Source organism: Nelumbo lutea, chromosome 8 (genome assembly GCF_056320005.1).
Source record: "Nelumbo lutea isolate HS-2025 chromosome 8, American lotus-T2T, whole genome shotgun sequence".
In the NCBI taxonomy this organism is placed as follows: domain Eukaryota; kingdom Viridiplantae; phylum Streptophyta; class Magnoliopsida; order Proteales; family Nelumbonaceae; genus Nelumbo; species Nelumbo lutea.
Window position 1 is genome coordinate 17,769,669 of NC_142691.1, and position 15,184 is coordinate 17,784,852.

General features: G+C 34.9%; 1 protein-coding gene across 1 annotated transcript; it reads right to left on the reverse strand.

The window, feature by feature from the left end:
• Positions 1–7,769: 7,769 nt before the first annotated feature.
• Positions 7,770–14,967, reverse strand: LOC148843088 (amino acid transporter AVT6E-like). The gene is made up of 2 exons (XM_088956590.1): positions 12,609–14,967; positions 7,770–8,108 (listed from the first exon to the last, which is right to left on the reverse strand). Exon 1 carries the CDS (start codon positions 14,582–14,584, stop codon positions 13,118–13,120), a length of 1,467 nt encoding a protein of 488 aa, XP_088812716.1. The 5' UTR covers positions 14,585–14,967; the 3' UTR covers positions 7,770–8,108; positions 12,609–13,117.
• Positions 14,968–15,184: the final 217 nt, after the last annotated feature.

Below are 15,184 nucleotides of genomic sequence, written 5' to 3' on the forward strand. Positions count from 1 at the left end.
CCAATTTATTGACTTAAGCATCGGAGCGATCTCGCCGGACTAATCACCTCGAGTTCTCTGGCATTCTTGTAGATTTAGTTCGCAGTCCGCCTGGAAGCCAAATCACCTCCAATAGGGAGTAACTAGATTGCCCAACATCAATAATTAAGAATAAATTATTACATAAATATTAACTTAATTAGATTACCTAATAATAAATTAACAATCACTTAATTAGTTAATTTAGTAACTCTTAATTTCTTTAATTACTTAATTTGTTTAATTAATAGTAACCTAATTTGTGTGTTTACCTTAATTAGTTTTAATTATTTAATTACTCTATTTGCTTAGCTTAATTTACTTTATTGACTTAATCAAATACTTAGTTCACTTAATTTACTTATTTTAGTTTAATTAGCTTAGTTTCTCTAATTACTTTATTTGCTTATCTTAATTTACTTAATCAATTAGTTAATACACTTAAATACATGTTTTTAAAATCATTGTTGATCCAACTGGTCGAATCATTTAACCTAAGTACTAGTCCAATGTTTGATTCCATCTAAACTATTCAACCCAATGAATGGCTTTTAGGTCTTTTTAATTTTTTGAAATGTCACAATCTGATTCATTTGGAGGGTAAAGAATACATGACTATAATAATGGTAACAAATAAAAATGACTTGGTTGTAGTTAGAGGTGAAGAATACAATCTGAAGACCCACATGCCGTGCTAGGCCTAATACGAAAGTCTGTGTCATGCTAGGCTGGGAGTTTGAGGTCCATGGGCCGACATGGCATGGCACGACATCACGTATCGTGCCGCCTGTGGCCTGTGCACTAGCACGACATGAGGCATGGCTCGCCCGAGAATATAGCTGTTGGGCCCCCCTCCCAAAGGGGCCATGCCCCCCCCCCCAACAGCTATATAATAACTAGTTTAGAGGGGCATTTTGGGTAAAGCTATAAGTAACTTTATAATGACCAAAATATCTTTCCCAATAACTAAATAACAAATAATTTTTTGGGTATTTTGGGCAATTGAATTATGTTCAATTCCTATAAATAGCCCTATCCTTCACCATTCTCATCACACCAATTTAACAATTCTCTTAATCTCTTCTCTTTCTCTCTCATATTCATACATTCTCAGTTATTAGCAATATGAGAATTCTGATTAGTTGATTATTTGATTCTGCATTCTCCAATTCTCAAGTCTCAACTTTATTAAGATATTTTGACTTTCAACAAGAAAAAGGCTTAATCAACCATCTCAAGTATCTCAATTCGGGAGGCTTGGATGTTGAAAGGCCTCAGTCGTTGAAATCAAGTTGGGATTTTGAACCGATAATCCAGGTAAGTCAAATTAGATTAATTTTCATATTTTTAATTAAAAAAATGGTCAGTTCTTCTAAAAACTGAGTCCCCAACATGTTCACCTGGATGACATTCAATCGCATGATGATAGTGTTAGCACTGATGCAATTGATGTCGATGGAAGTGGAACTTTCACTCCTAGTAGTAATGATACTAGAAATAGGGGGGAAAGGAGGGCTTCTAATCTAAGTAGCCTGGTTTAGAAAGTTTTCAAAGTAGATGATATTGAGGGGAAGGGGAAAATGGTCATTTGCCAAAAATGTAGAAAAGACTTTAGTTATTGTAACAAGGGTGATACGGGTCATTTGAGTAGATATTTGCTCACACATGAACGAGAGGAAGATGAAGGAAGAGAAAGAACCCAAACACATATTAGGAGGGGGACTAGTTTTGGTAATTTTAAATATTCACAAGAAAAAATGAGACAAGAACTTGCTAAGTATATTGTACATGCAAAACAATCATATATATTAGCTAAAGATCCAAAGCTAAAAAAATGGTTGTGTAGTTCTATAAACTCACAATATAAAAAAGTTTCTAGTAATACTATAAGAGCTGGTGTTTTAATTTTTTTTTTATTCATATAAACAAACTTTAATTTCTTTGTTAGCAAATCTTAATTCTAAAGTTGCAATTACTTCGGATGTTTGGATGTCCAAATTTAATATTAGTTATATTTGTGTTACCGGCCATTTCATTGATGAAAAATGGCTTTTGAGTAAAAGAATTTGAAGTTTTATTAAGCTTGAATGGCAACATAGTGGCCCAGCTATTGCTACAAGTATTTTAAATACTTTGCATACTTATGGATATTCGTTTTGATAATGCTAGCAATAATGATTTTGCAATAAATATTTTAAAATCTCAATTAAAACCATGCTTAAGTGGTAAATTATTTCACATTAGATGTGCATGTCACATCTTAAATTTATGTATTCAAGATGCCTTGAATATTATTTCTACTCATATTTCAAAAATTAGAAATCGTATTATATATATAAAAAGTTCAGGCAAGAAAACAAGAATTTAAATATTTATGCCAAAATTATAGTTTAAAATATAAACATTTTATATTAGATGTAAAGCACAAGTAGAATTCCAATTTTTATAATTCAAAAATGCCTAATGATATGATATTTGAGGAAGACTAGGAAATTGTAGTCTGTATAAGGGATTTTTTAAAGTATTTTTATGATGCAACAAATGAATTATCTAGAATTAATTATCCAACTAGTTGTAATTTATCATATCAATTAATGGTAATTAGTGATCGTTTTGCTAAATATAGAAATAATCCACAATTTCAATGTATTGTTAAAATTCTGAAAAATAAATTTAAAAAATATTGGGAGAACATTTCTCCCCTTTATTGTTTAGTTACAATATTAGACCCTAGGATTAGGAAAGATGGTTTAGATATTTTACTTGAATCATATTATGAAAATATGAATATTGATATAGGAAATAAAAAAATTAATAATTTATTATTTGAAATGTACAGTTTGTGTGAATCTGAAGTTGTAAGAAATATTCCTACAACTTGTTCATCTTCTTATTCTATTTCTGACCTTGAGCCCAATAGTAGAAGAGAAAAGTTTTTTTATTTAATAAGTAGAAGGCAGAAATCTGCTAGTTCTATAAGTTCATTTACTGAACTTAATTTTTATTTGCAAGCAAATTTTTTTAATTTAGGTGAAGTATCAAATAATTTTGATATTTTAACCTGGTGGAGTGAATACTCGAAAAATTATCCAATTCTTGCCACCATGGCATGTGATCTACTAACCCTTCGGTGTCTATAGTTCCATTGGAGTCTTATTTTAATGCAGGTACCAGGGTGCTGGATGACAAAAGAAGCCGCATGAACGATGAGAACATAGAGATGTGCATCTGCTTTAAGGATTTGTTAGATGTAGAAGATAGATTACAAGACAAGGGAGGGCATGATACAACACCAAACATTTCACTTGAAGCAAATGATGAAAGTCATAAATGATGATTCATGAATTTGACTACTTTTAGAAATTTTCATTTTTTCAAATTATTGTAAATTATTATAAATTTTATTTAATTTATTTGATATATTTTTTAAAATTTTTAACAATGTAATTTTGTATTTTCAATTTGTAACCATATTGTATTTTTTATATTTTATTAACTTATTCCATTTTTATATTTCATTCATCCAAGTATGCAATGATCCAATCATTGTATTTGTTATTTGTAATTCACTAATTTGTACCATTCAAATTTAAATGAAATAAAATTCTTAATTTTCTTCCAACTTGTTACTCCATCATTCTTATTTCAATTTGGTTAAGTATTTTTTTTCATTTATGTATTAAATAACTTAGATTTTTCGTTTCTTAATTTTTTAAATAGTTCCTAATTCCCAAAGTTCATAGGAAAGTTAAATATTTTAGTTTTACAATTTTACTTAGAAAAAAAATCAAAATTTTCAAAAAAGAAAATAAAAAATGAAAAAAAAAAACAGTACAGTCCTGTTCGGCCTAGGCCCAAGGCCTGCCCTATAGCCCAGCCCGGCATGGCCCAAGCCCATGGCACGACTTGTAGCCCGGCCTGGCCCCAGGCCTGCATGCTGGGTCGTGACGAGCCAACCCCCACAATTTCCACTGGGGAGGACGGAACGGCCCATGAAGGCCCACGAACCAGCACGATACGACCCGCCTTTAAGATGGGCTGCCCACGGGCCGTGCCATGTTGGCCCAACACGGCCCACTTTACACCTATAGATGCAGTGGCTTAGTTGGTGGTGGTATGGTTGTACTTTTACTCGTGTTTCTTGAAAATGAAATCAGCTTGTGAAAAAAGAATGAAATCAATTTTTGAAAAAAAAAATTAAAATCAGCTTTTGGAAAATAAAAATACATCATAAATGACATTTCTATAGCAATTTAAACAAAGTCTTGATTGGGTGTTTAACAAAGTCCAATCTTTGCAAGCACCAAAGACCATCTCCATTGAAACTTAAAGCTATTCAACAATTAAACAGGCTTTGTTTAGTTGCAATTCAAATCTGAACTTTGCACCAAGCTTAGGTGGCATTCGGTAAATCTGAGGTCTAAAGTTTGAAAAGCAAAAATACCTCTGAAAAGCTTTGAAAGCATTAAGTGGAAATTTGTTTTTTTACTTTAGCAAACATCGGAATATAATAGAGTTATTCAGTAATCTGAATGTTGTAATGTCTAAGAACTATGTATTTTACAAATTTGTCCCTCAAAGTAGTTATTTCGATAAAAAAATAAACGAAAATGATTAAAATACACATTAAAATAGTAATAAAATAGTTTAATAGTATAATAATAATAATAATAAATAATAATAAATAATATTATTAAAAACAATATAAAATAAGTATAAAATGTAATAATATTAATAATATAATAATACTAATAAAAAATAATGTAAGTTATAGAATTTGCCTTTATTATTTAAAAATCATAAACTATAAAAAAAGTTTTTAACCAATAAATAAAAGTATTAAATATACTATTAATGATAATTAAAATATTAGAACTATTTTAATAAAATAATTAAACACCATAAAACAAATACAAAACATTATTAAATGGTAAACCAATAACTGTAAATGATAAAAGAAATTAAAAAACAATAAATTAAGTGAATAAAAAATTCATCTTAATTTCTTTATAGAAAGTATTAGAATTATTAATAAAGAGAAAAAAATGTAAATAGAAATATTAAAATGGAGTTTAACGGCAGGAAAAAGGAAAACAAGTGTTGGGGATAAGTAATTTTTTATTAGTTTTTGAAAGGGGCACGCATAAGAGAGAACTTTTTCTCTCAAAAATGTTTTGCTTTGTTTCCAAAGGGCACTACTATGCTTCGTGAGCGGTGACAGTGAGAACAACGCCGCTGCTCCTCCCCTTCCCATCTCTCCAAGTCTTCATTTGTTTCACCTCATTCTCGTTCTCCCTTCTTTTCTTTCATTATATTTTTTTTCTTTTTTGCATTCTTGTTATAGAGGATAGAGATAGTCGACGATGATTCGTTGCTCTTATATTCATCGCAGTGAAGGAGGAGGAGAGATGGGAGAACAATCGACATCCTTGTAAGGCCGTTACAGAGGACAATGGGCAGTCCTGGTTTGTCACTCTGTTCATCAGAATCACCACACTGAAGAAGAAGAAGAAGAAGAAGAAGAAGAAGAAGAAGAAAAAGAAGAAGAAGACCAATTGGTGATCCCTATTAGGCTGCTACAAGGACAGTTTGCGATCACGGTTAGGGAAACAAAATGTCGTCCGCTACCTCTGAGAGCGTTCGGAGGTAACAGACCTGCTGAACGATTCGGAGGAGTTTTCAGACTCCAGAGGTTGAGTTCGGAGGTGCTGCCGAATGAACCCGAAGCACCAAAAAGAAAAAAATTTGGTGTTCGGAGGTTGATTCAGCGCTACTGAACACCATTTTAGTTTAACCCTATTTGTTTGTTACAATGATTTGTACTTCTACCTGGTACAAAATTTATCCTTGTGTCACACTTGAACTACCGTCCATCTTAAATTCTCTTACATAGAGCAAAGACCAAACCATTTTTCTTCCTCCTATTGGACCCAAATAAGTAGTCTTTCCATTCTCTTTCATGTAAGGCTAGGATTACACCATTTTACTTTTATTATAAACAAACAAGACAGCTCAAATCTAATGCACCAAAGTTAAACCAGAATTTGCAATTATCCCGTTTGCACTCCCTTGCATTTACACAAGCGCAGAAGAAATTCAAACTGCAAACAAATGGAGCCTAAAAGGAAAAGAAAAAGGATAGGGTACATTTTTTCTTCTGATAAGAAGTGGGGAAAATGGTAATGAAGTAATTCGGGAGGTAGAGTTGGATTTTCCACATTGTAAGCACCAAATCTGATTCCGTATATTTTTTATATTTAAGCCATTTTCAACTCTCCTAAACAAACAAAAATAATCCCACCAACCTGTTGTAATTCTACACCTTATATATATATATATATATATAAGATCAGCCTGCTCTACTTTTGGATTGCATTAAACGAGAAAAGATAGGCAATAGCCAATTGCTGTTCAGCAGGCTGTGAACAAATGATAATGCTTTACGTCAGTGATAAAATATGTTGAGGCTCACAACCTTATACTATGGGCTTCATGTAAGAGTGTCAATTGGACTGAATTATCAAGTTTCAAAATATTGATATGCCGGTAAGGCAACGTATCAGGTGAATTGATATCCTTTTTTTTATTATATATATATTTTTTTAAAAACAGGTTTGAGGGCCAGTTTAAATCTCTTTCAGCCCCTGAACTGGTCAGACCCCTGATACACTCACTATAAGGGCGTATTGGAAATATCTCTGATAAATAATAACAGATAAGAAAAAGAGATATTCCCTATGTGTGACTAGAATATGCTGTGAGGTTGGTTGAGGAGCAGTCTGAACTCCATGAAAAGAAATAATCTCATATTGAAAGGGTTAAAAGAAGTAGGGGCAAACTAGAAATGACATGGGTTGAGGTAATAAGAAATTATTCAAGTGTTTAATTTAACAATGGATGTGGCAATGGCAATGAACAGAACAGATATTTTCTCCTCATCCTTTGTAACCTTATAACCTTGAATAATAAGAAATTATTCAAGTGTTTCATTAATCCATCATTTCACTAAAACAACATTTCTTAAACCATGCCTCTACAATCTCCTAACCAATTTATTTATTTAGCTTTTATTAAATGTAAACTTGGGAAATTATCTAAGCCTCCTAGTACTTGATAACGTCTAAGACTTCCCCTTACTTTTAGATATCTACAAGGAACCCCCTGTCAGAGGTATCGAATTAAATAATAAATAAAATATGCAAATTTACTACTTTAAATATCACACGTAGTATGCTATCTACACATACGTGTTTTAATACACCCAAGAATTTTACAAATAAACAAAATACCACTGACCTACAGATAGAGGACCCAACGAAGTGACAAAATTTTGAGCATGCAAGCCTAGCGATGTTAGGTATAGGTGCATTAAATGGATGGTCTTCAATTCCTGATCAACACTTCGGCCTTGTTTGTTTTACGGGAATAGGAGTCTGAAATCGGAATTCCATTTTCATTTCTGTTGGAATGGGTTCTCCCATTTGAGGGAATGGTTTCTCTATCCCTCTCTTAGGAATGAAATTCCATTCTTATTGATTTTAATTTTTGTTCTCATTTTTGTTTGAACCAAATAGATTATGGGAATAGATCATTCCGATTCCAAAGAATTTTAATTCTGATTCCGATTTCAACTGTAAACCAAACAGACCCTTAGACCTTTGCAACTGTAAAAGCAATTCGGTTTAATATTTGGATGTGGGCATAAACCAATGGACAGCCAAATCAATGATCAACAGAAATAGCTCCAATAGTTTTAGTTATAGAACATTTTTTGGGGGTATGGGGAGAGGGGGTATTTTGTCATTTCAAAACTATTTTTTATAGGATACCATAAGAAGCATGAAACAAGAAAAGCACATAATTTACACAACATTCTGATAGGGAGTCCCTTCAATGTATCTAAAAGCAAGGGGAAGCATTAGACATTGTCAATAAAGAGGGGAGATTTTAGATAATTTCCCCATAAAATATTAAGGTTTAAAACGTAAGATTGAACCGTTTCCTGCACTGATCCACACTTCAAATAAATGTGTTTGGCAATAACCCTAGCAAAAACACCTTTGCATGAATATCATTTTTCTGCATGTTTCCTGGAAATGGAAAGAACATGGGAGATAAGACTGACGAAGGAATCATGGAAAGAACAAAAGAGGACATATACTGGGTAAGAGCTTATGTTTCGAAATCAATAAATAATACTAATAATATAGTCAAAATATTTTGAGCACATTAAAATCTATTCTTTATGAATGGATCAACGTAAGTACAAAGTCATCTTGTTTAACTGGTTCAACTAGTTTAACAAATTCTTTGTATTTATCACATGCTTAAACCCATGGTCCCATACAGGTTATGTTCCATGGGCCATGGCTATCTTATGTTTAAAATGGAAAAAATAACTGAATGACAAAGAAGTAAATTAATTAGGAAAAGCTTAGTTTGAGGCTCAAAACTGACTCACATCACCTCCGGTACACAAAGAACCTTTTTTTTTCCTTGGTACTCCATCTATTTATCTATACTATTATCATAAAGCGGATACTAGGAATGGCAACGGGGTGGGGCAGGGCGGGCACGGGAGCCTCTCCTAATCCTTGTGCCAGCAAAAATCCCCATCCCCATCCTCGCTAACGGGGGCAAGGTTATCCCCATCCCCGTCCTCACAGGGATCTCCATCTCCGTGAGGATCTCCATTCCCCGTAATTTTTTATAATGTTAATCATTTTGGTTTTGTTTTTTGTTTTACTTTAAAAAATAAAAATGAAATAATTAAAATTTATAATTTTATTAGAAAATATTTAAATATATTCAACTATATTTTTAAAAATATTAATATATAGATGTATGTGTACATATATACATATATAACATATGCATACATAATATACATATATATTAGTGGGGATCCCACGGGGCGGGGATCAAGGTCCCCACGGGGCAGGGAGTGCTCTCCTCATCCCCACTAACGGGGATGAAAATTTCCCCATCCCCATCCCAGCGAAGGGAAAATTATCCCCATCCCCTGCCCATTCGAGGTAGATCCCCATAGAGATCGAGGAAATGGGGAAAATTGCCATCCTTAACGAATACTTACAGTGCAGGTCATAAAAAGTTACATTTGAATTTTTAATATCAACTTATATATTTACATTTGCATACATAACACGTGCCTTTAACACTAGTTTCAACAAATACTATTATTTTATCAATGACATTGTTATTATATTGACCAATTACATCAACAGATCACCACATTATTAGATAGTTATGCCCTTAGCTCCAATCGGACTGATGTACTTATTGACATTTATTGTAAATGAATAAAATGCATAATTGATTCATGTTATATTGGTGTGTTTCTGTGTAATACCTTTAAACTGGACACTAATGAGATTTGCGTTAATTTAGAGTCTTCACAGCCATTGGATAGACATGGGGAGATTTATCCTACCAAGGCTGACACTGATGTGCTGCCAAGAAAGTTGGGTAAAACCCAAAACACATGAAGTGTGGGTTTTATTGAAACCCTAAACCGGAATAAATTATAGTATTGCCTTAGACCTTTAAGACAGATGGGTAAAATCGAAATGTTACACTTAACCCCTAGACTCAATTATGATACTGCACTATGTGTTGGATTGAACTGTCTTTGATATGCCAATCAATGAGATCCTTTACCGAGTCAAAACCTGAGTATGTTGGGGCAGTCCGAGAATTCATCTAAGTGGGTGATCATAGTGACGGGATCAACCTCTTTATCGGACAAAGTGAATAATCAATAAATGCACTCTCTAATGGAAACCTAAACTATCGACATTTGATTTCAAATTATTGAGATTTGTTTTGCAAAATATATTTATATAAATATATACATATATATTATGGTTTCACAAAATGGTTTGCAAAATGTTTTAATTTCCAATATCCATGTGAATAGAGAGTGCAACACTATACCTAGCAACCGAGGGAGAGGTCCTTTTTTGTTAGGCAATGTTTGATCAATGAGGGTTGAGAGGTTAAGTGTAAAACCATTAAGGGTTATACCTGATAGGCTAATATTGCATCTGCCCACAGTCCTTGGGCCTTCATAAGGTGGCTAGACCCATTGACCATTTAGTATAAATGTTGAGCCCATTATGAGCCCATACAAATGGACTCAGGGGTGCACTGTGTTTTATAGTGTATTCGACCAGGCTTGTAACAAAGACTGGGCTGAACCCATGTGACTAATGTATAGATCAATGTTAGGGTCCCACGCCATACATAGAGAGCTAAACTAGTCAGCATTTAGGGGATGGCGTGAGTAGCATGACTAAATGGGCCTAAAGCCCATTTCGAATTGAGCTTAATATGATTAATTAAATAAGAGGCGAATCTGAATATGGATCGGTAGATAAAGATAACAAGATAACTCTTATCCATTTAAAGGGTCCAAATCCAAATAAAGATTTGGATTAGGATACTCCTAATTGAATTAGGAGAGGTTGATCCTAATCTACAGATAAGATAAGGAATAATCCTTATCACTTAAAGAGTCCAAATCCAAATAAAGATTTGGATAAAAAAAACTCTTAATATGATTAATCTCTTTAAGATCTATTTAAAGGAGAAGGGTGAATTCCTCAAATACTAACACCAGAAGGAATTCTTTTCTACAATTTTGCTCTCTCTCTCTCTTGTCGCCTTACCTAGTTCGAACTCCACTTGTTGGAAGTGATCAAGAATTGTTCTTGATATTGTTTCTTGGTGAAGAAACAACTTGAAATTGTGCTCACTCAACCCTACATGATTCCTGTTGAAGAATCACATGTTTTTGCTGAAGAACCCTTCTTGCTGATCTTGCCTCGATATATGCTGTGTCATCTTCAATGGAGGCAAATTTGGTGACCTCTTTGGGCGTGAACACCTACGTTGAGACTTGAGAGTTATATTTGATTTTGTATCGGATACTACCCTCTCCCTTCCTTTTGGTTTCATATCTGGTCCGATTTGGTTTGCGAACGAATTTAGAAAAATGCAGTTTTTCTAAATTAGGGAATAGGATTCCCAAATGGGAGAGAGAAAATTTTTGAAATTTCGCCCAACCACCTTGCACGGTTCGGCCATCTATATGATGGATCTCCCATCCCATCACGCACTACATTAGATATCAAGTTTATTAAAAAATGTTTTGGCTATCTATTTGAAAACGAAATTGGAATTCTCCAAGTGAAGCAAAGAAGACTTCTTAAGCAAAAAATCTAAAGCAATTTAAGGATTGATTTGGACTAATTAGTTCCCCATATTGGGTCCATTAGATAGAAGTCACACTTCTATGCATCGAATGTTACAAGCTATCATCAATCATATAGTCAAATTACATAATTTATAAAAAAAGATAAAGAAAAGCATTTTAGACTACAGTTTGATGGAACTAACCAAAGTCTGTCTAGAATTAAAAGAGTCTTCCTCACTCCTCAAGGCCAACTGCAAGTATCTTTTGGGACTTTGATGGATCCATAGAGAGTGTTGATTTAACTAAGGTGGAAGGTAGAGCCATTCCACAAGGGAGATCAAACTGCCAAGCAATCCCACCTCCTTGGTCTCCATTCGTATCAAAGTGTGGAGAGTGGCCTTTTGCCATGGCTCATAACCTCTACATGCTAGATTAACTGATATCTATAAAGGGGCCTTTTTATACAGCCATAGAATTTTCAGAGTAGCTTTCCATGGGCAGAAAGGCTATGTTGATAATTCTATATAGCCATGTATAACATCCTGTCATGTACACTTTACAACACATATTTCTAGTACTATAAATGCGGTCACTTATCCTTAAAAAGAATAAAATTATGAACTAAAATCTGACATGATATCTATGTTAAATCTAGCAAGCTTTGACTTACTGGCTCTGGGCCTTTATTTTTAAAACTTCAAATGATTCTTCTCTAGTTAGACTTCTTAATGGATTAAATACTGATACCAATTGGCAATAAGAAATTTTATGAGAAGTATCTCTATGGTCATTCTAGATTGTCCTCTCAGATGGACAACTTCAGATTGGTCCTCTCAGTCCTCCATGTAGCTAAATTCTTTAGGTGATGGAGGAGGGTATGGAACTTATTCAATCACGTATTTACGTGACACAATTACATTTCATCATTATCATGGATTTAACATCAGGGTCTCTTATCTTTGCGTGGTATTGCTGAGGATAAACCTTTGGAGCAAAAGAAATGATGTCCTGTCATGCACCTTGTGTTATCAATGAAAGAGGTGTCAATTGATAATTCTCTTTCTTTTCAGAATTAAAAGTTAAGAATAGGAAAATATAGTCATCCACTAAAGCAAGTAAACAGGTAAAGCATTGAAGAAACAGAATTATATATAAATCACAAAGAAACAAAGATCCTTCCGTGAAGAGCATCCTCTGTTTATTTCAAAATCAGAGAAAGTATTCTCTTGTCCCTCTGATAGTCCATACAGAGTGTTCATGATCACTTTAAAGAAGCCGATCAAGAAAGTCCAAAAAGGTAATCGAAGCATAAACGCACATTTTACTACAAGCAACAAGACTGTCAAATAAAATGTAAAAAGTAGATAAATAATACCTGAACTGTTGGGTACAACCTACTTTTGCACTTCATTCTCTTCATGTTCTTCTTCTACTTGTAGATGATTAAACATAAAAAGCAGGAAAGAGAGACAGAAGCAGTAACAGAACACGAGCAGACTGATAACCACGAGAAGGAAAGAGTTAAAGGAAAGAAGAGTTAAGGAGGGTTGAAGAAAGTTTGTATACATGGGAAAAGTTATTCATTTGAACAAGGAAACAAAGGAGGGAAGGAATGAAAGAAAGGGGGTTATCCACATTAACAGCTTCAGTATGTTGCTAAAATGACATATCATATAGAGTCCAATGCAGATGGCCACTCCACAGTGCTCACTGGTATTGCGAAGGTTTGCAGCTATGCTATTTCACCGGACCTCAGTATTTGAGGCTCCAAGCCTCCAACTAACGTTAGTGGTTATTAAACTGTTCCAATCAAATCTCTGTTGGATAAAAAACAATGCATGTAATTTTTCCATATAACTCCAACAACAATCAATAAAGGGATGGTCAATCAGATTGGCTGTTGATGCTGTAGATATTCCCAATCACTCCTACAATGCTCACTGATATTGCCAATGTTAACATCAACCATGACAAAATCTTCTCTCCATGGCTCAAATCCTCCCCTTCATGATTTAATCTCAAGGCAATAAGAGATGGGAATATAAAACCCAGTGAAAGTGCAGTTGTTGCCCCAGTAAACTTGAAAGCTACCCAAATGTTGGGTATCGCGGTAGACCCAAGATAAATAAGAACCAACAGAACTGCTGTCAATGCTAGCAACCTCTTTCTACTTTCTGAGAGTGGAGATGATCCGTGGAATATTAAGGCATCCACTGTTTGCCTCAGAGAGAAATGGATAACAGGAAAGACAAGTACCAGATGAAGAATGTACCCCACACGGACAATATAATTCAGAGTTGAACTGAAACGTATTCCAAGGTCTTTATCAAAGTTGGTCAGAACATCTGATTCTGTATCCTTCCCAAACAACAGATACCCAGATATGGCTGTTGAGGCATAAACCAAGACACACAACACAGTGGTTATCCTTCCCACCCGATTCATCTTCTGAGGAGATCGTCCTTCAAGCTCATTATATATAGGTTGAACATTAAAATGACAAACATAAGCATTTGTCATGATTGGGATCACTACAAGCAGATCCATTATGGCCTTCTTGGATCCAATATCTGGGCCCATCCTTGGCGTCTCTATCCGCCCTTCAACAAGCTTAATAAACGCAATCACACAGGAAACTATGACAAAAACAACTGCAAGAGCCACTGAAGCAGCTGATGTCAAGCTCAAAGAATCAATCTTCTCCAAGGCACAAAGTGGTGCAAGAAAAACTACCACAATAATCAATATCACCAGCTTCCTCTGATCCCAGACTCCACTTCCTAGCAACTGATCAAAAACCCCCACATGATCCGAAGAACCAGACATGACATCACCCATAATTATCAAGTAAACCACCAAAATTCCAGCATTGTTAACAATTATACAGATCTCAGAAAGAATCCTGGCCGGACGACCCAATGCAGATTGAACAATATCACCATAAGAATATGCCTTGCGAAGAACAGAAAACCGAACAAGCAATTCAATACTTATCTCCGACAAAATACCCATCAGAATAATAAGAACAAACCCGAGAACCAACCCAAGGACTTTCATGGTGGCGGGAAGGGCCATAATTCCAGCACCAATGACCGAGGTAGCAAGGTTAAAAACTGCACCAGAAATCTCAGATCCACTCTTAACATCGCCGCCAACGATAAGCGGGAAATCGTCTTCCTCACCAATACTATCAACATGGTTAAGATCTTGATCTCTTATTTCACCTAGGGGCACCAATTTTACAAACGCGTTTTCGGAAGATCTGGGTTTTGGGGATTCAACATGATAATCATCGGGTAACTGTAATTCTACATATGAACTTCTTGGAAGAGCAGAGTAATGGCTAGTCATTGTTATTTTTCTCTATAGAGTTCTTACATAAAAAATAAAAAAGTGATTTTTTTTTTTAATTTGTTGCTTTTGCAGATCTGTGTAAGAATGGAGAGAAAGACTTACTCGGGTGATCTGCGATATGATACCATATTTGTTTGGATAAGAACAGCAGAAGACAAACCCTAGATTCGGGGCTCCAGCATCAAACTTCCAACAGGCAACAGCTGTCTCAGCTGCCCGGTGGAGGAGGAAGAGGATTAGGGGAGGGAGAGGGAGACACCAACAAACGGAAATTAGCCGTCTGAAGGGTTCCCAGCTTCTGATTGGGCGTAGACTTACCACATTTTGGTATTCGATAGTCAGAGTCAAAAGAGCCGCGATAGTCGTCTTTCGGAAGTTAAGAAACAGAGACGGCGTTTCTTACGGTGCTAGCTTTTCAAACGTTTTTCCTTCGCTAGAGCGTGGGATTGACGGTCACGACTCAGTCAGAAATGAGTCATGACCACTTACTGGCCGGGTTCGGTACGGTTTAAGCTCGACCCCCAAGTTCACCAAACACCAGCCCATTTCAAATCCGCCCTGCCCTGTGAAACACAGCAGGGTCGGATAATTCGGGTA